This window comes from Sciurus carolinensis, chromosome 5 (assembly GCF_902686445.1).
Source record: "Sciurus carolinensis chromosome 5, mSciCar1.2, whole genome shotgun sequence".
Lineage (NCBI taxonomy): Eukaryota > Metazoa > Chordata > Mammalia > Rodentia > Sciuridae > Sciurus > Sciurus carolinensis.
In genome coordinates this window covers 163,771,272-163,798,887 of record NC_062217.1, presented here as the reverse complement: position 1 = coordinate 163,798,887, position 27,616 = coordinate 163,771,272, and the positions used below count along the sequence as shown (strand labels likewise).

Here is a 27,616-nt window from a genome sequence, read left to right as displayed (position 1 = left end):
AAGTATTTGGAGGAATAAGGCAGAGGTGGGAGAAGGGAAGAAGAGGAGTCTGCAAGATGGACTGTGAGACTGAGGACCATGAAGTCTCCCATCTTTTCTTGTGGGGAGGAGGGTAGGTGAAGGATGCTTTTAGATCCAGGAGGGGTAAACATAGAGTTGGAGGTTTTCATGTGTCAGTGATGTGAAGCATTCCTTCTTCTCCCCACTCTACCTCTGGCTTCTGTAACATTTACAATGGTGCATGAGTGTTATTCATAAGGTTTCTGAAATTGAGACAGGGTGTACATTTCTAAGACAGCAGCCCAGAAACAGAGGGTGATGATGAGAACAGAAGTTGCCTGAAGCTTCCAGAAATCTCAGCAAGGTTTTGAGCACACACTGGTTCCTGAGCACACACTTGTCTTGTCTTCCTAGTAATAGAGCCATTCTGGTCTCTGACTTGGGCATGAATAGATAAGGTGAGATCAGACTGTTTCCAAAATTTTGTACTTGCTCTAGTTGGGTCAGAATTCTGATTTTGTTCTAGAATCACCTGGAGTCAAGAGAATTCTTGGCCTGAAGATTTTTTGATTTAAAAAAAAAAATTATATTTATTCTAATTAGTTATACATGTGGCCTGAAGATTTTTAAGGGTTAAATAGGAGTGCTGTTTTGATTCTGAATCTGCCTGATTTTTAGTATAGAATATGTGGCCTCTGTAGGATTAGAGGTGTTGTGGTGTCCACGTGGATGGAGGGACATAAGCATTTGTGATGCAACAACTTAGAGATCAAAGGAGTAACACTGGTTGCTAAGCAACCTGGCTTCATTTGATGGAGATGCTGTCTGGGATAAAATTCTGTTTTCGCTGACACCCCTCCTACAACTCTACCTTCTGGTGCAACAGCAAACTGATCAGCTCGCTTACAACACTAGCAATCTTGGTGTTATGGTACAGAGTAGTGACCAAAAACTTAGGGTTTCATGTTAGATAAACCAAGATCCACTATGCAACCTCCTTAGACTCTGTGCCAATTCACATCTGTAAAATGGGTGAGGGCTCACAAAAACTGCCTCGGAGACGGACTCTAGGTGGTAATACACACAGGGGTTCAACGAGAACTCGACAGTCACTAATTCAACTTCCAATCACCTGGCAGATGCATTTCGGTCATCCTCCTGTCCGCTCTCATTTAAAGTTCAGGTGGGAAAGGTGGTCCTTTGCCTTTGTCTCTTCTTCCCAGGGCCCACCCGTCGCGGACGCGGGGCGACTGCCCCTCGGATGGCTGGCCAGCGATGGCGGTCTCTGAGACAGTCAGTCCTCTAGTCGGTTTGGGCAGTGTCCGAACGGCCTGCTCAGGACTTCCGCAGCAGGGATCTGCAGGGAAAGCCGCCGCGGCCGCCAGCTCAGCTGTCGGCGCGGGGAGAGGGGGGCGGCGGCGAGCGGAAGGTCCACACTGCGGGAAGAACGACGCTGCGGCAGAGGTAGCAGGCAGGGGCAGTGGTCAGAGGGGGATGGGCGCGCTGGAAGATAACCGGATGACCGCGACGAGCCATCTCCGCCGACCTCGCAGCCTCTAAGGTGTGCCCTCAGTTACCCTCTCAGATCCGGGCCGCGACTCTTGAAGTGACAGCCACGTGGGTCGCGGCGCGCGCGGCGTGGAATGGAATGTGGGCGTGGGGGGCGGGGCTGGAAAGGCGCTCCAGAGGTGAAGGACCCGCGTCCGCGCGCCTGACGCCGACTGGCAGGCGACGCTGCCGGGAGCGAGCACGCCCGGCGTCACGCGCCGCTCGCCCAATGAGCGGAAGCCTGGGGGAGGCGCCGTCCCCGCCTCCTCCCGCCCTCGCCCCGCCACCGCCGCCGCCGCCGCCGCCGCAGCACCGGCCGCCCCCGGAGAGTCTGAGGAGGCGCGGGCCGCTGCAGGCTCCGGCGCCGCAGCGCGCGGGCCCAAGTCCCGGACGAGGCCCAGGGAGCCACTCGCCCCGACCCCGCCGCCCCATGTCCTCAAGATGGAGGCAGCGGGGGCGGCGGCGTGAAGAAAGCGGCGCTGTGGGCGCGGGAGCAGGGGTCCCGGCGGCCGGGGCGGCGGCGGGGGCGGGATGGGGCTGCTGCTCATGATCCTGGCGTCGGCCGTGCTGGGCTCCTTCCTCACGCTGCTCACCCAGTTCCTGCTGCTGTACCGCAGGCAGCCCGAGCCCCCGGAGGACGAGGCGGCCCGCGCGGGCGACGGCGTCCGCTACATCAAGCCGGTGCCGGGCCTGTCCCTGCGGGAGTACCTCTATGGCGGCGGCGGGGCTGAGGAGCCCTCCTGCGGGGCGCCCGAGGGCGGCGCGACCCCGGCCCCCGAGGCCCCCGCCCCGCCGACGCGGGAGACCTGCTACTTTCTCAACGCCACCATCCTGTTCCTGTTCCGGGAGCTGCGGGACACCGCGCTGACCCGCCGCTGGGTCACCAAGAAGATCAAGGTGGAGTTCGAGGAGCTGCTGCAGACCAAGACGGCTGGGCGCCTGCTGGAGGGGCTGAGCCTGCGGGACGTGTTCCTGGGCGAGACGGTGCCCTTCATCAAGACCATCCGGCTCGTGCGGCCCGTGGTGCCCTCGGCCACCGGGGAGCCCGACGGCCCCGAGGGGGAGGCGCTGCCCGCCGCCTGCCCCGAGGAGCTGGCCTTCGAGGCGGAGGTGGAGTACAACGGGGGCTTCCACCTGGCCATCGACGTGGACCTGGTCTTCGGCAAGTCCGCCTACCTGTTCGTCAAACTGTCCCGGGTGGTGGGGAGGCTGCGTTTCGTCCTCACCCGCGTGCCCTTCACCCACTGGTTCTTCTCCTTCGTGGAGGACCCGCTGATCGACTTCGAGGTGCGCTCCCAGTTCGAAGGGCGGCCCATGCCCCAGCTCACCTCCATCATCGTCAACCAGCTCAAGAAAATCATCAAGCGCAAGCACACGCTGCCCAATTACAAGATCAGGTGAGCGAGGCCGGCCACCCGCGGGGTCGGGCCCGGGCGGCGCTGCTGCTGCTGGGAGTCAAGGGCAGAGGCGTATTTGTACCCCCGGCCCCTGCTTCCCGAGGGCAGGGACCTGGGCAGAGGCCAGTAGTGGGCACGTTGCCCCCGATCGGCGCTAGCACAGGCTCCAGACCTTTCCTGTGTTCCTGGGCACTCCGGTGCTGTCAGCTGGGCAGGATCGGCTTCTTGCAAGCAGCGCACCGATAATGGAAGTGTATTGATAGTTATCCCCAGAAGTCGCCTCTGGGACTTTGGAGAAACTTCCTGTGGCTGTTTGCTGCATGAAGGGCAGGCATGCGGGGTGTGCTTTTAGCCCAGGTCGGTTCTATTTTGTCCTCTCCAACCACTTTTGCTTTGGTGCTTTGGCAGCTTTGAGGGCAGAGGTAGTAGCCCTAGCAAGGGAATGCTTTCCGCAGCAAATTGGAAGGGAGTTGGGAGCCTGTACCTAGTGTGCCGATCGGTGCATTTTGTATTACTGTCATCTTCCCTTTGGGGGTAGCTGACCCAGAATATGCCCCTCAAGTGGCTACTGTATAGTTTTAAGTTCCTCACTGAATATTCGAAGTCACCCTTCAGATAGTATTTGAATGATGTAGTGATTTAAATTTTTTGAAGTCCTCCTGCAGGTAACAACTTATTTTTAAATAATATACTGTTTTGGTTAATGTATGAGTTTCTTTTAGTATCACAGAAGAAGTGGAAGGGAAAAGAAAGTTTTGTAGGACTATAGGCTTTATCCACTTTGGTCTGGGAAAGTTTGTGGTTAGAGTGGGAAGGAGCTTACGTGGCTTTCTTTTAAAAGAGCTGAATTTTTTATTTCTCTTTGTATTATTATCCCTTAATTTTGTGTTTCCTGAAATGTTTGAGCCTTTTGGATTTTACTCTTTATTAGGAAATTATGTCAGTATTGTAGTAGCATTACCTAATGGCCCTGAGATGAGGCTGAATATTTCTGGATCACTAGTTTCCTTCCATAGTCTCAAACCAGATAATCCAGAAATGTTGTGAATTTGGAATGGATTCTTGACTTGTGTATTAGCAGACTTGTTTAGGCTAATAGCACAGAGGGACCAAATTGTTGGGTGGCAGACATTTATTTTATAATGGAAATTTTCCTATAGATTTGCAGAGTATGGTGAACTTGTCCTTCATTGTGTTTGCTCTCTGGTTTTGTGAAATAGATCATACTTTATGAAACCTACTTTTAAGTTGTGGAACATAAGTGACTAAATTATAAATGGGTGTTTAAGCAATGGGATGTTTATTTATAACAGTGTGTTGCTGAGAAAGTAATGAGAAAAACTTGTTACAGGTTTTATAATTACAACTTTAATACTGATGTCTTCAGGTGATAAAATTTGACTAGGTTTTATTATTTGGGGCTTATTTATAGAATAGTCATTGGTGGTGAGGTTGCATATTATTTTGAGAATTTTTTAAAATGTAGATTTGGAATGCAATTAAATCTGAAAGAAATGATGAGTAAGAGTTACAGAGCCACTGAGAAGTTCATTACTTTGAAGGAACTTTATCATTGAACAGGATTACTGTTTATTTTAAGTATGGCTAAAGTGTCTTTCATTTACTGTATACAGAAAGATTTTAAAGAAAACAGGGCATAACCAGGTGTCGTGGTGCACACCTGTAATCCCAACAACTAGGAGACTGAGGCAAGGGTATCACATGTTCCAGGACACCCTGCACAGTTTAGGGAGACCCTCACCAACTTAGTAAGACCTTGTCTTTCTCCCTCTCCCACTCTCCACCCCAACAGAAAGGATTAAAAAAAAAAAAAAAGACGGAGAGTGTAGTCAGCCATAGAGTGCCCCCAGGTTAAATCCCCAGTACCACACACACATACACGCAAAAGTACAACGTAAGTTTGCTATTTTAACTTTAAACCTTCCTCATTAAATGATCATGTCTGAAAATATACACACCTGTGCTCTTTTTTTAAGAGGGCATCTCATTGATCACTCAGTAAATACTGCACAGAATGCATCACTCAGTCTGCAGGTATTTATTGGACACCTGCTATATGCTTATTATTCTAGGTGCTAGGGCTTTAATACTAAACAGAAATAGCCTCAGCCCTCATGGAGTTTAGAATCTAGTGAGAGTTGAATTACCTATACTTAATAAGATTTAAGGTAGAGTGGGATTGATGGGGTTGAAGTAACCAGGAAATTGGTTTTTGCTTTGTAAAAGAAAAATAGAACTATAGTGTTGAAAAAGGCTTTTTCTTTTTGTATACCTGCTCTGCAAGAAGTGTGTTAAACTGGTGATGTGGGACTGATTGAAGATAAGAGAATAAATTACAGTACACCTAAGATGTATCACAATTCTCACTATGGAAATTAAAGTAGCCTAGTGTTCATCTTGTTTTATAGATGAGGGTGTGAAGCTCAGAGTAGTTTAGTAACCTACATAAAGTCACACAGCTGTCAGGTGGTGAAATCCAGCTCTGAAGAAGTCAGGTTGCCTTCTAAAAAATTACACTGCATTGTTCTTAAGGACTTTTTTTAAAAAAATGCCATCAATATAATATATGTGGGATATCTTTCCAATTTAACTGAGAACTCTGACTATAAAGCTTATTTTTCCCTTAAATTGGAAAATTTGAGAGGATCCTTTTAAAGTTAAAGCATAAGATTAAATCTTTGAGTGCTGCTCCACATAGCATTTTTTTTTTTAATCCAGCAGATTGTGTTTCCAAATAGAAGGTCTTGCTAGTTTATCCATTTTAGCCATCTAATCTTCTTAGTAGAGCTAAAGCAGTAAAGAAAATTGTATTGAGTCTTGGGTCCTTCGGCACTTTTAATCATTACAAAACAGAAATATCTTGCCAGTTAATATTATTGTCACTTCTCCCTCTTTTGTTTTTCCTTTTTAATGTTGCTAAATTGAAATGTTCTATCAGAATTACCAGTTCCTGCTGTCTCACCTAGTGATGCTAAAGTGGCTCAAGTAGTTGCTTCCTAAGGACCCAGCTGATTGACACTTCATTTTGTTGCACTAACATATTTGGTTTATAAAAACTTTGTTAATCATGTCAGTGATAATTGTTTTGATTTTTTTTTTTTTTTTAATTTTTTTTCCCTTAAAATGTATGCTAGGGGCTAGGGCTGGGGCTGGGGCTCAGCAGTAGAGCGCTTGCCTCAAACCCATGAGGCACTCGAACTTGTGAGGCACTGGGTTTGATCCTCAGCACCACGTTAAAAAAAATAAAATAAAATAAAATAAAGGTATTGTGTCCATCTACAATTAAAAAAATATTTTTTTAAAAAAGACACCAGTATAGGCAATGATTCTTTGGGAAAAAAAAATGTATACTAAAATAGTATATTAAAGCAGTATTATTAGAAAAAAACCTCAAAATTCATCTTCTAGGGGAAAAGATTACTGCTGGTATTCTTTAGTATGGGTAGAACTTGTCTTCATTGTGAAATCTGAGTTATTATTCCTGGGGTGAGGAGGGCTTTTTGGGGTTTTAGGAGTCACATATTTGAGATTCTTTCTGATGCTTCTGTTTGTAGAGTATTCTTTCCCTGCAGTTAGCTTCAGTTGCTTACTGGAAGGTCAAATGCAGTTTGTACATACTTGTTATTTAGCTTGCACTGTTCTCTGTTTTGATTTTTAATTGCTAATGGTAAAAAAATGGAAGATTTCACAGATTTGATTTTTTTGACTTCTGTTAGGAGTTGACTGAGGTCTGTATCAGGTCTACATTCCTGGCAGTTAACAGTAGGGTGAGAAGGGAACTGTAGTAGCTTTGCAGGTGGAGGGAGTGTGTGAGCCCCTGCAGGTAGTTACAGTCCCCACTTACTTGCCCATTTAACTGCTGGCACTGGCCTGGCCTGGAGTGGACCCTTCTTGGAGGAGTAAATGGGGAGAGCTAATAGATAAGAAGGTTTGAACCCCTCTTTAACCATTATATCTTTGAAAGGATTTTCATTGATCAATTTTATTTTAAAAGATAGTGTTTCTATAATGCTGAATTTTAAAAAGTCATTTCTGCCAGAAACTTAAAACAAAAAAATCTCTTAATATTTCCACTTTTCTGTCATGTTGTGATAGTATATAGATAGTGACTGCTTTTTTGCTTGAGTTTGGTGGATGTTTTGCTTTAGCTTTTCATTAGTTAACTATATAAGTACTTACTTCTTTGATCTACAGAAGATCTATTTACTGACACTATACTTGAGTTTTATGAATATGGAATACATTTTTGGAAAACTTGACTTTATAGTTTCATCCAGTGTCTTCTGAGCTTGACTGGTTTTGTCATTACTGATTATTTTGTTCTTTTACTTCTGGAAAATGTTTTTGAAATATATTCATGAAAAATTTTCAAATATTCTTAGTGACTGGCAGACAAGAAAGACCACTGTCTCCTTTAAGAGTGAGGTACGGAACTGTAGCATCTTTATATTAATCTATATGCCATTAATTTCAGATAACTGAATTAGGCCCAGTCTGTAAAGCTTCATAGTCTGTACATTGTACACAATGTATATCTTCCTTGGTCTTCTGAAATGAGGAACAAAAATGTTTATTCTTAATGTTAGAGCTTTTTACTTTATTGATCATTTGAGGTAAAGGTGATTTTAGTAATCTATGTCTTCTTAAAAATTTTAAAGCAAATTCCCTAAAAACTGACAAAACCATTTTTGAAGTTAATAAATTTATTTACATGTTTTTTCATTATTTCATTATCTGTGTGTGTGTGTGTGTGTGTGTGTGTGTGTATGTGTAGACAACCTCAAAAAGGTGTCTTAGGTTAGAAAATATTTTAAAACAGCTACTAAAATTCTGTAGTGATTATAGTCATCATAGTTTTACTTACTAGTGTTGGTAGAAAATGTAACTAAGTTTGATCCTTTGGTATACTAGAGACAACAGGCATTGTGTATTGATCTAGCTGTCCTGGAGTAATGATTTAAGATAGTAAGATAGTAGCTCATTTTAAATCTATTATGCTTTTTTTTTTTTTTTTTCTTTTGTACTGGGAATTGAAAGAAAGGGTGCTTCACCACTGAGCTACCCCAACCCTTTTTATTATTTTGAGACAGGATCTCAACTAAATTGCCAAGGCTGGCCCCTAGCATTTGTAATCCTCCTACCTCAGTCTCCTGAATAGCTGGGATTATAGGCGCATGCCACCAGGCCTGCTTTATTGTGCTTTTTCTTGTACTTAATCATCAGAAGATATGTTTTTATATCTCTTATGATTGGAATTGCAAGATTAGTCATTTTTAAGTGCCCACTACAGACTACCATGCCTAGTGTGGTAAGTATGGTATAGGTGAAGTAGTTATAAGGTGGTTCATGCTCTCACACTGGTTAGTTTTTCTAGGAAAAGCATGGAATTATTAAAGCTTATTATAATGATATTTGGATATACTTAAGTTTTGTGAGAAACAGGAACAAGAGAGATCATTCTCTCTGCTAAGGATATCTACGGATTACTTCATTGTATCAGTGAAGAAACAGTACATCAGGATTAGTACTATCTGTAGTTTTAGACATCAACTGGGGGGGTCTTAGAACATATTCCTTGGAGGTAAGGGAAGACAACTTATAATATATTGTGACTCAGTACTCTGGTTTGGTACTAGTTTTACTTCTTACAAGTTGGATTTCCTGAAGCTGCTTTGAATTATTGTGATTTAGGCTTTTAAAACAGTTTAGATGGAAAATAATTGATAAATCTTTGCTCTGGAAATCTGATTTACACATTGAGGGAAGAAGAGTAATTTTGAGGAGGATGTTAAGTTCTAACCAGTAATATATGGGTGTATTGGCTATCCCAGAAAGCCACAGTTTGTTCCTGGAAATAGCTAAAGTAGATCATTGGAGAGCAGATTGAATTGGAGGTGCATGCTTGTTCAAACATTTAATATTGATTACAGGTATTACTAACAATCTATTGGATAAGCCAGGGTAATAATTTTGTTAAGTATGTGTGTTTCAAGCACTGTGTGCGTTGACCATGTACTTGTTCTCTCACTTATATATAGGAGAGGTGTAGTATCTCATTTTTTATAGATGTAGAAACTTGAAACATAGAGGGGATTAGTGAATTTCTCAGTTCTTGGAGTCCTAGACTCCCAAAGTTCATGCAGACTAGATCCCATTAGGCCGTAGTGAAGATGGACTTTTATGTTTTGAACTTTAAAGTTGATTTAAAAAAATGTGACAGACTATATACACCTACAAATTTTAAAATATTTTCCATCTGGCCTTTTATTAAAAAGACTCGCTGATCCCTGCTCTTAAATTAAAAAATAAAAATAAAAAAGCTAAAATACTTAATAAAAATGAGGATATGTAGGGGTGCTACCACATGTACCTGTAATCCCAGTGACTAGGGAGGCTGAAGCAGGAGGATCTCAAGTTTGAGGCCAACCTGTGCAACTTAGGGAGGCCTGTTTTAGTATTTTAAAAGTACTAGAGGTGTAGCAAGTGGTAGAGCACCCCTGTGTTGGATCCTTAGTTCTGCGAAAAGAAAAAGGAAAAAAAGAGAGAATTTGTGCATATACATTGAAAGTACTTCTCATCTTTTTTGAAGAGTCCTTGTTTTTTGGAGAGCTAATGAAAGCTGTGGATAGTTTCTGCAGTTAAAAAAAAATGCATAAACAGGTTTTATTTCATTTCATGAAATTCAGAGTCCTCTTGAAGCCTGCATAGGTTTCTTCTGCTTCAGGTTGGAAATAACAGGTTACAACTTTATTGTCAAAAATATAACTAACACTAACACCCTAAAATAAACATTCAAACTTCATAATCTTGCTTACCTTCTTAGAATATATACAGGATTGGTATGGCTCAGGCATTTCTAAACAAGTTAGAGGGGGATGTAGCCCTCCATCTAGTTAAGTGTAACTTGTCTCCCTTCCCACCTTTTTTCCATCTTGATCAGCTTCCCTATAGTAGGCTGAGGCACTCTGAATCAGTTCAGTAAGAATACCTAACATTTCAAGTTGGAGTTTTCGTCTATTAAACTGCCTTGTTTAAAAGTTAGATACAGACCTATCATTCTTCCTATCACAGTCTCCATTTTCTCAGAACAATGTCTCCAGGATACATGTGTTGTTAAAATCACTTCATTCCTAACTCAGAGTCAGAGAACAAACTGACTTTTTTTTGGCTTGCATCAGAGCACATCACACTTCACTGGAAAACCATAAAGCCAACTATCTGGTTATTGCAGACATTTTACAGAGTAGCTTCAAAATCCTTGTCAAATTGATAACACTGACATAAAACTGCATACTTACTATACTTGACTAAGGAAAAGTGAGGCATGAATATTATTTACCTTCAGATGAGTAGAACTGCAGGTGATAAGAGAATGCCAGCACTATAGAATTATTTTTAACTTTTGTTGGATTGAAGCTGTAGAGAAATACTTAGGTTGTCTCTTTGAGTAGATAGAGCTTTGGAGTAATGTGGACCTATTTCATATATTAGCATTGCCCTGAACAACAGACCTTGAAGAAAAGACATTTTTCATAGTCTTAGTTTCCTTATTTATAAAATAGAAATAGAATTGTTTAATTATAGATAATGTCATATATGTGATAGTTGTTGAATAAATATCTTTTTAACTAATCAGATACATTTTTGTTAATTACCCTACTTTTGTCAACATTTTGCTAGAGATATATCAGATATTTTCTTGGTGAAACATTAATTTTTTTCCCTTTCAAATGAGTGATAAACTCATTTTAACTATTTAGGCAGTTAGAAAATATATAATAAAAATCTGTAATACATTTTCTTAAAGAAAACTATTAAATTTGAGAACTATTCTTCCACTTAAAATGTATTATCATTTGTTATTAATTTACAAAAACAAGGTCATACTCAGTATCAGTGTTAGCATCTTGTTTCCCCACCCCCTTACCTATCTTGGATTTTCTAAGTATACTTCCTTTGTTCTAATGGGTACATGGAATTGCATTGATCAGTACTACCATAAGTTAACCACTATATTGTTGAGAGGTTTTTTTTCTTTTCCTTTATTTTTTCCTCGCTAATGTAAATAATAGTACCATAAACATCCTTCTATCCACCTCTTTGGGTAGATACTGGGTTTTGAATTTTTTTTAACTTTTTTTTTTGCCAATTTTTTTGCAGGTATTCAAATACTACTGAGTAGTTAAAATACTAGTAGTTAAAAATCACTTCTCCATTTTAATTTTGTCTCCCTGATACACCCAGTGTTAAGTTTGAGGTCTATACCTAACTGTCAGACACACACAAACTTATATACTGAGGAGTACCTTTCTCTTCCTTTTTCTTCCTTCCTTTCCATCCCTCCCTCCCTGTGTCCTTAATATAAAATGGGAGTGTAATATAAATGTGACCCTGCAAATTGGCTTATAAATATAACATGGACATGTCTGCAGACAATATATATGAATCCAACTCGTTCCTCATTTACTTTTTACTTGCACATTCTAGCTAGACCTGTCTTCCTTCTCTTTTCCTCTTCATCTCTTCATGCCTTCTGTCTTGCCTCTTCATTTTACTCTACAAGCATAGAACTGTACTTACTCTCACTGCAGGACCTTTGCTATTCTTATTTCTGCAACGTTCTTTTCCACAGAAAGTCAAAGGCTCACTCCATCACATTTCAGGTCACTTTAAAATATCACCTTGGGACATCATAAAAAAAGAGCGTTAACCCTTTAAATACTGATTTCTTTTCTGCATAAACTTATTACTGAAGTATAATATGTGAATATGTCTGTACAGAAACTGCCAAAATTCTAAATGATAAATTTTTTTTTTTCTAAATGATAAATTTTTACAAAGTAAACTCAGTCATTTAACTGAAATGATGTGTTTTTTAATTTAGTCTTTTTAAAGAACATCTGTATTTTTGGATTTCTCTAACAGAATGAGTGGAACTTATTCCCCCCACCCGCTTAATGGTTAAAAGTTGTTATAAACACAGGCTGATGACTGTAACCCAATACTGTTGAAAAAATCTGTATTGTAGAGAAGTGCCTCCTTCCCTGTATACATGCTCACAACTATTATGGTGATAAAGGTCTCTAGCAGTGCACCTTGCTGACTCAGATCAGTCCTGGTACCATACAGGTACTCACACACACACAAAAGCACAGATGTGATTGCAACCTTCTCTACACTCTGGAAGCCTTGGTTTTTAATTTCACAGAGAAGTCAGTATTGATAAACTACAGTTTATACATTCCCCTGGACTAATATGGAATAACAATAAAACTTGTTTTCATTAGTCTGATGCATTTTTGTGAAATCAGCAGAATGCTTTAGAACATATTTCTCTTTATCCTCCTTATCAGCACTTTGGGTATTTATGCCCATGAATTCTTCATGTATTATAAGGAGAATGGAGCTGATGAGATGGTGGGTGGGGTACTGAAATATCTGAGTTCTGATTTGCCTAACTTGATAAAACAGCTAGAAAATTTCCCACTCCCTGGCATAATTAGTTCTTGTTGCTATGTACTTTTAAAATGCTGTGATTTGCATGGTAAAAATAAGCTAATGAAGTTTATTCTTTTATACTAAGAGCCTATTTACTTGGGCCTTTGGTAAGATAGGTGGCAGTTAAACAGACATTTTTGACATAACTATGTTCCCAAATGGTGTTTCTCTAGGATCAGTTCTGTATCCTACCTCTATAAGCTACAGTTGTGCCTGGTTTTTTTGTTTTGTTTTGTTTTTTGGGTTTTTTTTTTTTTTTTTTGGCTGTAATAAGGAGACTATTTAAATGTAGTAGCTGACTACAAGAATCTATATTTTGAAAATATCTTATATTTTGTTCTTAGAAACAACTATTCCATGCAGACATCAGTATCTACTAAAAAATTCATTGGGTTTTTGTTGTGTGCTTATTTTTTTTTATCTTTTTCACTTAATAGTCTTTCATACTTACTAGATTATACTAACTCACTAGTCTTCTTAATCTTTCACTCATGCAAATTGTTTACTTAATCATGCAAGTAAATAATTCAAAGCTTATACTTCTCTGCAATGTGCTTTGGTTGAAGTAAGCCATTATCATATAGCTAATTTCATTTGTTTTGATAATTATTTTTATAATGCACTGAAAATCATATTTGTTTCCACTACTTCTAAGTATATTATTATTTTATGTAAAATTTAGGATAGGTGATATATCTATTTCAATATTTGGAAAGATTTATTAGTGTTTATTTAACATTATAGATTTTAATCAGGACCAGAGTGGCAAACTCTTGGAAGAATTTAACTGAATGTTTATAGTAAAAAATGTGTATCCTTTTATGTACTAATTGTGTGGGTAGGTTACACAAATTGAATTTACGTTAGCTATTTTAACATTAGTAAAATGTTAAGAGAAAATTCCTGATAGCCTTAGACAGAAATAAAACCCATAAATACAGTATACCTAAACTATAGTCTATTTTAAAATAAATTTCTTAAGTGAAATAATTGAGTAAATTATCTATAATTTTTAGTACTACAGAGTTAGAATTTGGACTCAATAATTCCGAGAATCATGGCAGTTGATAAGAATTTATTGAACTAGATTCAGTGATAGTAATTGTTGGAGCTTACAAAATACCTGTGTTCTTAAGATTTTTCTTAATAGTAACTCGGCCTCTTATTCTCAGAAAGTAGGGTTAGAAGGTAAGGAAACTGTTTCTATAATTACTGTTGATTTTTTGGTTTAATGTATCCTTGAATAAGTCATGCAAGTTATTATTTTTTAGACCAAATGAAATAGAAATCTAAAATTTTGAAAGAGAAGGCAATTATGCAAAATGTAAGGCACCATTGTTTAGTATTCTTTTGTGATTTTTGCAGGCTGCTTCTTATCCTACCATAAGTCTAATGTAGAGATACCTTTCAAATATGCAGATACAAATTTTATTTTCATTTAATAAGTTCAAACTTGAATGAAATAATTAAAAACTGAGATGTAGAAATACAAGTATTAAATCATTTAAACTTTTGAAGATGTTTTTCTTTTACTTGGCCAGCGTGAAATTGGGAAAAAGTTGAACAATTATAACCTATAACCTTAAAGTATTAGCTTTCTCATCATTTCTCTTGTTTATATTTTTGCCGTTCCTTACTTCATATCTGGAACAGAGTTTTTTTTTTTTTTGTTTTTTTTTTTTTGTTTTGTTTTTGTCTGATTCATTTGAATGGTTTAAGATGACTAGATTTCTGTATTTATACTTAATTGTTTATGCCTTTACTGTAGTAGTGAGGTGATAATTTTACCTTAAAATGTTTTCTGTCCCTCAATTCACAAAGACTTCAGAAAAGATTCATTTTATTCAATAAATGTTTAATACCATCTTTGCACATTCTACAGTATACTGAAGAAAGAACTAGTGCTAAAAGGGAATACATCAAAATAGTCATCTTTAAGGTTTTGTTTTGTTTTTATCAAGTAGTAAGAAATAGTGAACTCAAAGTAAGTTAATGAGTTGTGGCTTAAACTCTTTAAAAAAGAATTGCCACTATTAAAGAGTCATTACAGTTTAACTAAATGGTTTTCAAAGTGTTGTTGGGGCACCCTTTTGTATTTCAAATTTTTCCCAGGGTGGGCTTACCAAATCAAAACTTGCTGTAATATACTGCTTCTGCCTTTAGCACTGTCATTCTCTTGTGAGTGTATGGGTAGAGTATTCCAGAAGTTAAATGATGTGTGATGACCTCATTACCCTGACTACTAATGGACTATAAGCTTGTATTTTCTTATGTTTATAAACACTATCATTTAAAATTTCTCATATGGGAAATATTTACGAATATAATTCACATATGTGTGAGCCCTTTGGGGGTCCACAATAATTTAAAGTTTGTATTGGGGTCTTGAGAACAAAAGGTTTGAGAACCACTGGTCTAACCATATTTTTACCATATTTTGCCTCACTTTATCAGTTACCTTTAATAAATATTAGATATAGCACTCTTTTCAGTTGCTATCTGGTATTGCTTGTCCATCTCGGCACACAGGGTTGAGTAGATCTGTTTCAGTTTTGTCTGTACTATTTATTACATGATCATGTACAACTACTTGGCCTTCTTCATCCTTAGTTTCCTCATACGTAAAATTTTGGGCTGGGGATGTAGCTCAGTGATAGGGCACTTGCCTAGCATGCATAAGACCCTGGATTCAATCCCTAGCACCACATATATTCACATAAAATAATTACACAGATGTACATAATACCATACATTTTTATGAGTCATGAGAATAAAATATGTGTATGAAAGTATTGTATAATTTGCATAAGTGCTAGAAATAAATGAACTGACAGTTTTGATCATAGGTGATGGTAAAGGACCCTTACTTTTTGGGTTTTGGTGAACATAAAAAGGATATTAGATTTAACAGATGTGGTCAAGAGAATTACTTTGGTATCTCAGTTGATACCTTATCTCTGTGGGGCATGGGATATCAGTTACCATTGATTCACCTCCGAGTCTTTAAGTTCTTTTATGAGATGCTTGCAAGCCTCTATTATTGCTCTTTTGTTCCTTGTATACATAAAACTGCCATTTTAGATTTTGATTATTCTTATGCAGATAAGAATAAAAGTATTATTAGATAGTTGGTATAGGAATGTGTGGTGGAAACTTTTTTTTGGTAACGGTTATTTGTTTTTCTTGTTCATGGTTTCATAAGTATTCAAGAGTACATTTTTTTTTTCTGTAGAAGTACAGAAATTAAAATCCTTTCCCCAAGTACAGTGTTGGCCAGCAATAGTACATACCAAGGAATTCCATAAACCGAACAATTCTGTATGGGTTACCTTAATATATTCCGTTTAATATAATCTTTGTTATGAAACTTAGTGACACAGAAGTAGTAGAAAGGTGATACCTAAAATAGGCATACTAACTATTGTTAATTTGTTCTTTTGCAATTACAAGTTAATAGTATCACGGAGGATGCAGTTTTTAAAAAATGAACTAGCATGAGAACTGAAGTCGTGGCCATGTGGTATGTGAAGTTAGAGATAGAGAGATAGCCATGAATTTGAACCTCACACATGGTGGATGCTGAGTCCTGAAGTAGTTCCTTGTGAGGGGGAATCGGTTTGCTGCTTGACATATCTGTAGGAAACCAGCCTTAATATAAATAAATAGAAAGTTGATAGTATTTCTGGAGCATCTCACTGTGACAAATGCTTTATGAGAAATTTCTCATCTTATCCTTACGACAACTTCAAAAAATACGTTCTATAACTATCTTACTGTACAGATGAAGAGACTCGGGTTTTAAAGCTGAAGTAATTTGCCCAGGGTCTCAAAGCTAGTGTTAGAGCCAAAATTGAAAACTATTAACTCTAAAGCCTGTGTGCTTAACAACACTATTTTAAACTACTTTGTCAAAAAGAAGCAGATATGTGAAGGAGAAATAATAGAAAATCCAAGAGAAGAAAATCAGAGGAAAGACAAAGATTAGACTGATGAGTATTAAAAATGGATGTGGAATACAGCAGTGGGAATTAAGGGTCAGCAATTGGCAGAGGACTTCTCTGCAATTCATGAAAGAAGAGTTGTAGAAGAAAGTAAGAAAGATTATTAAATTTATTAAGCTTCTACTTTGGGCCAAGATGGTACTATATTTTATATATATATATATTTGTTATCTATTAAATCCATTTAGTAGTACCATAATAGTGATATTTCAGATATAAATGAATCAGTATAGGTTCAGAAAGGTTAAATGAATTGCTCGATTTGAAACCTAGGTTTCTGAGATTATGGAGCTCATGCTTTTATATTATATCCACTATGTAGTGAGGGTTGTTAAATATTTTTGCGGTACTCAGGATTGAATCCAGTGATACTTTACCATTGAGCTACGTCCCCAGCCCTTAAAATTTTTTTTTTTTTTTTTTAATTTCAAGACAGTTTCTGAGGCTAACCTTGAACTTGAGATCTTGCTGGATTACAGGTGTGCGCTACCACATTGGACACTATTTTGACTTTTTATTGGGAAAAATTTCATAGTTCAGAGGTAAAAAGTATAGTAAAATGAACTCTCAGATACCTGTCCCCTAACTTTAACAGTCCAACTCCTGGCCAATCTTATTGTATCTCTAACCTTCTCCCAGTCACCTTGATTATACTGAAACAAATCTCACATATTTTATCCACAAATACTAAGTATATATATCTAAGAAGAAGAATTTTAATTTTTATCAGATCTAACATAAATTTTAATATTAATGCCTAATTCATTAAATATCTAATTAGTGTCTAAATTTTCCTGATCCTATAGGCATTTTTGAACATAGACTTTTGGTTAATTTTACACATCAGTGATCACGCTCTGAGATTCAGCAATGAATTCTGATTTCCTACATTGTTTGTTTGTTTGTTTTGTACTGGTTATTGAACTTAGGGGTGCTTAACCATTGAGCCACATCCTTAGCCCTTTTAATTTTTTATTTTGGGATTGAATCTTGGTAAGTAGTATAGGGCCTCACTGAGCTGGTAAGGCTGGTATCCTTCTGCCTCAGCCTCCTGAGCCGCTGGGATTACCAGCATGCATGACTGAGCCTGGCCCTGGCTATAGCCTTTTAACTTAAATATTTTTCTGTGTTTTATTTTAACTTTGTAAAATTGTCTTTAAGACTTGACTTCATTCTTTTGTTTTCTTTAAACACTTCTGTTTTATTTGTTTTTACTGGAAGAAAGTTTGTCACTATGAAAAACGGTGAGCTAAAATAATTATTTGCTAATATTTTCTTAAAAGTTTAAAGATTTCCAATCATGAGAGGTGAGTGGGCAGAGACTACTCCAGAACCTTAGATAAAGCAGACATGAACTCTTTCTGTATTGATAGTAATCTCAATAATAACCACTTACGACTTAAAAGCTATCTGGGTTATTTCTAATTTTTCTCCTTCCCTTTTGTTTCTTTTGGATTCTGCCCCTCCTTCCTTCACCCAGGGTAGGATTCCTTCCTTAATGATAGATTAATAGTAGAGCTCATACTATTCTGTTATCACACCAGCCAAACTTAGTTTTGTAAATGCTGTTAGGAATACGAATAATATGGTTTCCGCCCAAAGTGGGTAACATTGCTAGTCTGGTGCATTCAAATATATCCCTAAAAAAGGCCAGGCCTGAGGGTCAATGTACTTAAATTTTTAGATTCAGTCATATCTCTAATCCTTTTTAGTTTCTAATTTTCTCATCAGTAAAATGAAGGGATTTAAATTCTTGACTGTCTTTGGAGTTATTTTTCATGTTTAGCAGTCTATGGAATAAATTAGTATTTGGAAGTGCTTTTGTTATTTTCAGTTGTTCATGATGATCTTCAAATAGAGTTTACTCTTTTTAACATATTAAATAAGATGAAAAATTATTTGTCATTAACTGATGTTGTGATGGAAAATTATGTTAAATATTAGGCAGTTCCAGATAAAACACAGAATTTAAAGAGTTCAAATTCTTTTTAAAAAGAGAATTTATCAATAATTCAATTAGTAGAAAAGAAAAAAGGAATGACCATGGAATTAACAAGTTGATAAAGCTCATTATATTTGTAATGAGTAATAATGAATGAGATCCTTTCCAAGACTTAAGGCTACCATAGTCTTAGAAAAGAGAAAAATGTGTATATAGTAACTTAAAATAAAAAATATAGTTGTTATAAAAAAGCAGATCAATGAAACCTTTAAGGAATTTTAGAAATTTCTGACAATTTTCAGAAAAATCCAAGTATTGTAGTATAATTGAAAGTTATACCATTTTAAAATCAAATATCCTTTATTTTAGTGGATATGTATTAAATGGCCGATTTACATGCTAGGCATTTTGTTTAATCGCAGGAATTTAAGCTGAACAAAAATAATAGCTAATATTTATTGAGAATTTGCTGGCATGTTTCTAAGTTGTTTTCATTATTTTATGCAGTCCTTATAATACCTCTGTGAAGTAGTTGTAATTTTTTCATTTGGGGAAACTGAGGCTTAAAGACAGTTTTCTTAAGGTCACATTGCTGGGAATTGGTACAGTAGGATCCCTAACCAAGCAGTCTGGCTTGAAATTCTGCTCTTAACCACTATTCTTTACTACCTATAATGTATGGTTCTTTTTCTCAACAACTCATAATTTAATTGTGAGGAGAATGCCATTTGGGGAGCGCTAGAAAGAGAAAGGCATGCAAATGGGTTGATTGGTAGCATAATAGAAGTGTTTATAAAGTGATTTTAGAACGTAAGTGAGGAAGAAATTGCCAGATGGTAAAGGAGGTAGGGAGACAGGTTACAGACAGAAAGTAACTTTAAAGTAGAAGTTGAATAGTAAAGAGGAGTTTACCAGAGAGGGCTAGGTATGGAACCAGAATGGTGTAGCAGGTACAGTTTATCAAGAGAAATAATATGGAGGACCAACCTTGGTAAGCATAGAGGAACTTGGTGTTATGATTGGAGGTGGAGGGATACCAGGGATTGAACCCAGGAGTACTGAACCCCTGAGTCACATCCCCAGACCTTTTTTTTTTTTCCTTAATTTTGAAACAAGCTCTAGCTCAGTTGCTTAGTGCCTTGCTAAGTTGTGGAGGCTGGATTTGAACTTGGTATCCTGCTGCCTCAGACTCCTGAGCTGGTGAGATTATAGGTACACCACTGCACCCAGTTTGAGCTGAAAAGTCTTAACAGATTTATCACTCAGGCAAGGACATACAAGCCCCACTCAAGGCAAGAGTAGATTTAGACCACAGCATATTTTTATATTGGATCTGTTGTAAACTCTTTTTCTCTAAAGATTGTAGTGTTTACTAACAGTTTTATTGCTGCCATGTGATGAAGATGTCACCAGCTGGCATTCAGGGTGCTTTATAGAGCAATCTTGAAAAGACATCTTTAGTTGTTAAAAAAAGATTTTCTCAGATCCATATGTGAGAAAAAGGCTTGCTTTTCTTGTAGGTGTAAAATTTTAAATATATTTTAAAATTTTACTATACTAATACACATTTTAAAATTAAACTTTCTTTAAACTTTTATTTAAAGTAATATTTAAAATATTACTCATTACCTAAAAAAGTATACCAGTTGTAAAAGTTCAGCTCAGCGAGTTTTGACAAAATGAACAGGCCCATGGAACCAGCCCTCAGAACAAGTGACAGCAGAATATGTCAGCAACCAAGAAGCCCCTTAGACTTCCAGCTTCTAAAACTGCCCAGAATATTTCATAACAGAATACCCAGGCCATGGTATTCTATTATGAAAGTCTTAGTAGACTTTCCAGTTTTAGCTCTTAAGGTTTACTAGGTGTAGAAGTGCTAAGACTATCTCCTTTATGTACTATGTGCATGCCTAATTTGGGGATCATTGTTAAGGATTGAGGTAGAAAATAAAGTGCTTTACAGTCTGCACCCGGTGTGGTAGCCATTCAAAAAATGTTTGTTTTTCATAATCTTTGAAGGAGGCTATAATTTGTTTTAACTGGAACTGTGTCATTTATGGTTTTATTATTTAATCAAATAATTTTAACCAAACATATCAAAGCAGAAACGAGTAATAGCTTTACTGAAATATATTTCATATTCCATACAATTTACCTATTTAAAAATAGTAATTCACTGGATTTTAGCATATTCATATATATGTGCAGCCGTCAGGATAGTCTGTTTTAGAGCATTTTAACACCTCAGAAAGAAAGAAAACTCATAACTCTTAGCGTTTACCCTTCTATTCTCTTATGTACCCTCAATCTTAAATAGCCACTCTGTAGATTTCACTGTTCCCAGATTTTAATATGAATGGAACTCAGAGCCTACTGACCATCTTTCTTTATTTCTTAGAATATTTTGTCCCCCCCCCTTCTCCTCCTGGTATTATCAGGTGTGCTTAATGGTGTCACATATTCCCTAAAGTTCAGTTCATTTTTCATTTTTTTTCTTTAGCTTATAACTTCTGTTATTCTGTTTTCAAATTTAGTAATTCTTTCTTCTGACAGTTCAAATCTATTGGAAACCCTTTAGGTGAATTTTTAAATTTCAGTTATGCTTTTTTTTTTTGTTACCAGGGATTGAACCCCAGGGGTGTTTAACCACTGAGCCACACCCCTGGCCCCTTTTTAAATTTTATTTAGAGACAGGGTCTTGGTGAGTTCCTTAAGGCCTCACTAAGTTGCTGAGACTGGCTTTCAACTGGAGATCCTCCTGCCTTAGCCTCCTGAGCTGCTAGGATTACAGGCATGTGCCATGGCATCCAACTCAGTTATACTTTTCAATTCCAGAATATCCATTTTGTTTTTCTTAAAGTAATTCCTCTTTATTGCTCCTCTACCGAATGTGACATTATCATAATACCTCCTTTGTTAATCCAGTCAAATCGTGGCTCCTTCAGGAAATTTCTGAGGTCAATGTTTGATATTTGTTCTGACCCAGGAGAGCTCCTCCCAGCTGTTTTGGCTTTCTGGTCTGGTCTGCAAACTCTGCAGACTGCCTCTTCCTTAAATCAGTGAGTCTCCTCCCGTTGCCTTTTGTGTAGTCTTCATTGTTCTTGATAGGCCACTTGGGCTTGAATTCTTAGTCTACGGTAAATGAAGTTCGTTTTTCTTAGGAAGAGATTAGAGATATCTGTTTTATGATCTGACCTGTTTCTGTCTCTCCTCCCCCAGCAAAATATCTGAGCCAAGGGGTAGAAACAATGGCAAGCTTCCCTCTGGATGACATTGCCCACTCTAATTGCAGTTCACTTGAATGGGAACGGCAGCCTTTCCTACTGCGAAACTATCACCTCAAGTGCCAAGACAAAGATGATTAGACTTTCAGTATGGGAGCCCCCACCATTTGACACAATTGTCTAGTAACAGGTAGCTGGAGGCAGATAAGAGCTGCTGTGTCTTATTCCTTTAAGAAAGCCCTCCACCTGGGAGCTGGAGAGTCTCCTAGCTCTGCCTCCCTGAGTTTGCAGGGTAGGGAAGTAGTCTTGGTTCAAGTACCATAGACTTGACTTTCTTACCAAATGTTTGTAGGTTTTCTTGAATAGAGTTTCTTCATTTGCTGTTGCCCTTAGGACCATTTCCAGAGGCTTTAAGTGTTTTGTTCTTAGGTTTGTTTAAAATAGTTTTCACCAGTTTCACAGTTTCTTATGCTGTTACCCTAAAAAATGGACATCTTTGATTTGCTAGGCTAACAAGAGTTGAAGACTAAGGAAAGATAATTTGGTAGGATGGGAAGATAAAAGAAAGAGATACAGGTAGTCTGCATAATCATTTGTGCTCCTTATGGGTTTGAAATATTTTAAAAGGCTTGGACTTAAATGTTTTGAAAACCAAATGTTTTTAGAAAACATTACTCTGTGGGTTCTGTTATCTTTTTTTCTTGGATGCACTGGGCATTGAATTAAGGCCTCACACATGCTAGGCAAGTGCTCCACCACTGAACTACATCCCCAGCTTAGTGTATTCATTTTAAATGGAGTATGTTTTTCTGATTTTAATGTATTTTTGTGTATAAACTTTCTTAGTTAAACCCTCTAGGTATTACTTAGCCAAATTAGACTTTATTCCATATAACATTCAATTCACACCCCGTTGAAAAAATTTTTTATTGAATTTTGTAACTTTATACTTGACATGAAAAGTTGATTTTAAAAGCAGTTGTTATTTTAGCTAATAAATTTGGATTACTAAATTTGAAATTTCTAGTGTATGTATTGATATTTGTAATATTTTTCTACAGAGTAACAAGATTGTATGTTGTTTAGGAGCCATAAGGCTGTGTGTTAAAAGCACTCAGTTACAGCCTTGTGTTAATATAATGAATTTAGTTCCTAGATTCTTCCCTCTAAAACTTTGGTGCCAGTCTGCCTGAATCAAATGACTTCAAATGCAAATTAGTATAGTAGCTGGGAGAGACTGAAGGGGCTTCTGTTTTCTATGCTAGTTCAGAAATAGGAGAGACACCAAGCATTGTCTGTGTCTCTACTTTGGTTTCCTTAAAAAGATTTTTTTCTTTAGTCTTGTGTACTGGGAAATCAAAAACAGTACCCTTCCCTACATCAGTATTTCTCAGTGTAAACTGTAGTGGGCTACTGATACTTGCCAAGTGTTTTACTTCATTTTTAGTGTTGGATTTTTATAAATTTGCTCAGCACATACTCAAGTCTTTAAGTGTGTGAGGAGCCCTGTCAAGTATATGAGGTGTGCAAAGAATTGTGAGACTGGGTCATACTGGAGACTTCAGGGTATAAATGCACAGCAATTTAAATGACTGTAAGATAAAGAGGAGTGAAACTAGTGGGTGGGCGTGCTATGGTCTAGGAGCTGAAGCCAAGTATAGAAAGCGCTTGGGAGTTCGACAAGCCTTGAGGACTAAGGGCTTACAGTGGATCCAAAAGACCTGACTGCTGGAATATATAATGTTTTTGGAATATAGAAGGTGACTTCTTAGGTTGAAAGGTTTATATTAAGTAAATGTATAATTAGAAAAATTATGGTAGATCTTGAATGTGAAACTAGGAACTTAGGACTCTGTCTTTTGAAACAGGATAGTGTTATATTACCCAGGATGGTTGTGAACTCTTGTGATCCTCCTGCCTCAGCCTCCTGAATAGGGGACTGCAGACTTACTAACATGCACCATCACACTTGTTTCTTTCCTTGTTGTTCTTTTGTGGTCAGTGGGAAGCCATGAAAATTTTGTGAGCAAGCAAATGTCATGGTTAGTGGTAGTGTTTAGGGTGAATTGAAAACTATAGGGCTTCAAGCCCAGTTTTCTGTCATTTTCTCTGTCCTTTGCTGTAATGGGGGGAGAGTATGAGTTGTGTTTCAAATTAAAAGTTTTTTAAAGCCCACAGTTTATAATTCAGCATAAGCATCACCATAAAAACAAGGATATTAAAAGTGAACATGTAAGTGCCCAAATTCTTCATGGGTGACAGAATTGTTAGGTAGTTTGGGTTTTGGTGGAGTCAAACTAACTTGAATTCTGGTTTTGCCACTCACACTGTAAAGCTGAACAAATGTTTCACTCAGATGAAGACTCACTCTTCATTTGGAGAAGGGAACTAGCAATAGCACCCACTTAGTTTGTGAGCATTAAATAAATCAATGCTTGTGAAACACTTAACTGCTACCTGGCAAATGGTAAACATCTCTGATGAATACCTTGCTGCTCTTAATTGTTATTGATATTACTATTGTCATCATCATGGGCTAATATCTCATATTATTTCCATGGAACAGTGAATTCTGAATTACGATTGTGTGCCATAGGGACACTTTTCCCATCCAGTCCAAAGACTCTCTCTTTGCCTCACCTAAGCCTCACAACCTTCTGGCTGCTTCTGGAGTTTCCTTTCCAGTGATGTGTCCTGCCTTCTCAATGAGAGCAGACCAAAAAATGAGGATTCCTGGGTCCTATAAAGAAGGTATCATTTGCTTGCTGGGTGTGGTGGCACATACCTGTAATGCCTATGACTAGGGAGGCTGAGACCAGCTTCAGCAATTTAGTGAAGTCCTAAGCAACTTAGCTAGATCCTGTCTCAAAATAAATACAAAGGACTGGGGATGTAGCTTGGTGATAAAGTATCTCTAGGTTCAATCCCCAGTACAAAAAAAAAAAAGTGCCACCAGTTGCTTCCAGTTGTGGGCAAATGTGGAAAGCTTTGATTTTGTAGAGCACATGCAGTATTAGGTGTTTTGTATTGTTTTATAAACCACATGTAGGTTTTGTTATGTTTTGAACTTCATAGCGATGCATTATTCAGAAATTTAGACTTATTTTTACTCTTTGTCAGGTTTAAGCCGTTTTTTCCATACCAGACCTCGCAAGAATTTGAAGAAGATGAAGAGCATATACATATACAGCAATGGGCACTTACTGAAGGCCGTCTTAAGGTGACCTTGTTAGAATGTAGCAGGTATGTTCTGTCTTGTTACTACTACACTATGGAAAAAAGTGCTATGAAAATGTCCTCAGGTGTATTTGTTTATATTCCCTTTTTTAAAAAATTTATGTTCTGTTTACTTATAACTTCTTTTATTGTAACTTTAATTATAGTCCTTTCCAACTTACAACAGATATAAAACATATTAACTCTCTGCTATTGGAGAGCTGTTGTAACATAGTGGATGTGAGAATTGCAATAATTGGTAACCTGGTAAGTTGCATAGCCAGACTTTAACTCCCTCTGGGTTCAGAAATAATATTGCCTAAGCTCATTATTTTACTTGGCTCCCACCATAGTCCAAATTAAGTTCTTATTTTGCTTGAACTACTTACGACACTAATTTTCTTATTTAACTCTTAACACTCTAGCTCCCAGTATGATAGTCAGAATGATCTTTTCAAAATACAAATCTAGTTGTCATTCTCCTTAAAACTCTTTATTTAATAACTTCTCTACTGCTCCTAGGATGTAGATGCAAATCCTTACTTCCACCTATGAGTCTTTTGTTCTGTTCTTTCTCAACATCCTCTACCCAACTCCTCACTCATAATACTTCAGATATATAGGCTCTCCTAAGGAAGAGATCAACAGTTTTTTTTTTTTTTTTTTTTTTTTTTTTTTGTCCTCTGAAGGGCCAGTAGTAAATATTTTGGGCTTTGTGATTCATGTGGTCTCTGTTGCAGTTACCCAGCTCTGCCATATAGTGCAAAAACAGTCACAGACATGATGTGAATGTATGGCATGGGTCTGTGACAATAAAACTTCAGATATGAGTATCTTAATTTTCATGTGACATGAAGTGTTCTTTTGATTTTTTTCGACCTCTTAAAAACATAAAACCACTGGTAGCCCACAGGCCACATGAAATAAGCAGTGAACTGGATTCTGACCACTGGTTGTAGTTTGCCATTCCCTGCTTAGATATTTTGAAGTACCAAACCCTTTAAGTTGACTCTTCGCTCTTTCCTTGTTTTATCCCATTCTCTGCTCCCTAAAACCAATATTGTAAGGTACTTTAGGTAGAGTGGATTGAAGGGAGGTGAGGGGATATGGGGGATAGGAAGGATAGTAGAATGAATCAGACATTATTACCCTGTGTGCATATATAACTGTATGACTGATGGAATTCTACATCATGTATAACCAGAAGAATGAGAAATTATACTCCATTATATATGATGCATCAAAGTGTATTCTACTGTCATATATAACTAATTAAAACAAAACAACAACAAAAATCAACCTTGCCTATTTCAACCTTAATGTCTCTCGTGATCATTCTAAGTAAAATATACTGTCTGCTACATTTTTTGACACTCATTTGTATCATTTACTTTATACTTACAGTGTTTATTTCCAATCCATAATAAAAATAAGCACTTGAGTACCAACTTTCCATTTAAGTCCTGAGGTGACATGTGATTATGCATCATTATGTCAGAAAGTCTGGTTGACAATTCTTTTACCACTGCACCCCCCACCAAAAAAAGGGGGGGGCTAAGTATCCTCTATATTTTGTAAAAGGAACTATAGTAAAATGGATGTACTAGGTACCATGCTCAGTATTTAGAAAAGACTAGTTCTTTTACCTTGTTATTGCTGTGAGGTGAAAGATTGATTGATGTCTGTTAGCTTGTGGCTATGTGACTACTAGTTTTGGTGTTTCTTTTGCTCGTCATTCTTTTGCTTTACCTGTGGTATTACGCAAAGTCTTGCCACAGGAACCAGAGACTGCATTAGGCTTGAGGAAGGGTAGACAGACATTATCTAGGTCATGTCAAGTTGAGATAAATGATAAAAAGGAAAGCATTAGAATTTGTGGAAAACTTGCAACCTTCTTTATTTTAATAAAGAACTTTATAATTCTGAAAGGATACATGAGAAACGAGTAAAAATTCTTACAGGGATCAAGGTTGATGATGGTAAAGAAGGCAGATTCTAGGTTGATGATGATGGGTGGGGTCAAGATGTCAGCACTTTTTACAAAGTAGAACTCTCAGGTAGATTCTAAGTTTGTGGGATTCAAACTAAAGAGGAGATATTACTAAGCATTATTTCAGTTTTCGTCTTACTTTGAGTATAAATTCATCCTCGGTGGTTTATTGTCGTCTCTGAAGCAGAGAATGACACTAGAGAATATATCAAAATGAATAATAGTGCCCCTTCTTTGCAGGAAGAACCAAAGACAATGTTTATTTCACATATTGGAAACAAGTTAAATATTTAACACCTGGAGGTGTGTGTTTGTTTTAACCTTAACTACTTAGTGATACAAAAAAATTTGAAATACATAAAATGGTCCAAATTTTTAAAAGAACAAAAGCCAGTTAAAATTAAGGTGTTTCTGTAGACTACTTATATGTAGATAAAGTTGTTTTGAATTAGCATGCTTTCATGCCGTGGAGTTTGCTTTGTTTTTAGCATTTGGGCATGTGTATTCACATTTCTCCTATTTAAACATATATGAGTTGTTATGATATCATATGTGATCATTTATTGCTAATTTTAGCTTAGTTTTAAAATTTTTATTCAAGTTCTTTAGAACTTGAATCAAGTACAAAGAATATAACTTCATTAATTGTTTCTCCAAATCCATAAGGTGGAATATCATACTCATCATCCACAGATAGGCATGGTACTATGTGAGGACTTTTTTGATTGAACCCAGTACCTTGTACATGCGAGGCAAGCGCTCTACCCCAGCCCAGGACT

General features: G+C 37.6%; 1 protein-coding gene across 1 annotated transcript in view; it reads left to right on the top strand.

Moving 5' to 3' along the window:
• The first annotated feature begins 1,810 nt into the window (after positions 1-1,810).
• Pdzd8 (PDZ domain containing 8) overlaps positions 1,811-27,616 on the top strand; it is a 69,967-nt gene continuing 44,161 nt past the window's right edge. The window contains exons 1-2 of the mRNA XM_047552414.1: positions 1,811-2,945; positions 24,752-24,874. Of these exons, the coding sequence (XP_047408370.1) occupies positions 2,080-2,945; positions 24,752-24,874 (989 nt within the window). The 5' untranslated portion in view covers positions 1,811-2,079. The remainder of the gene's footprint in view (positions 2,946-24,751; positions 24,875-27,616) is intronic.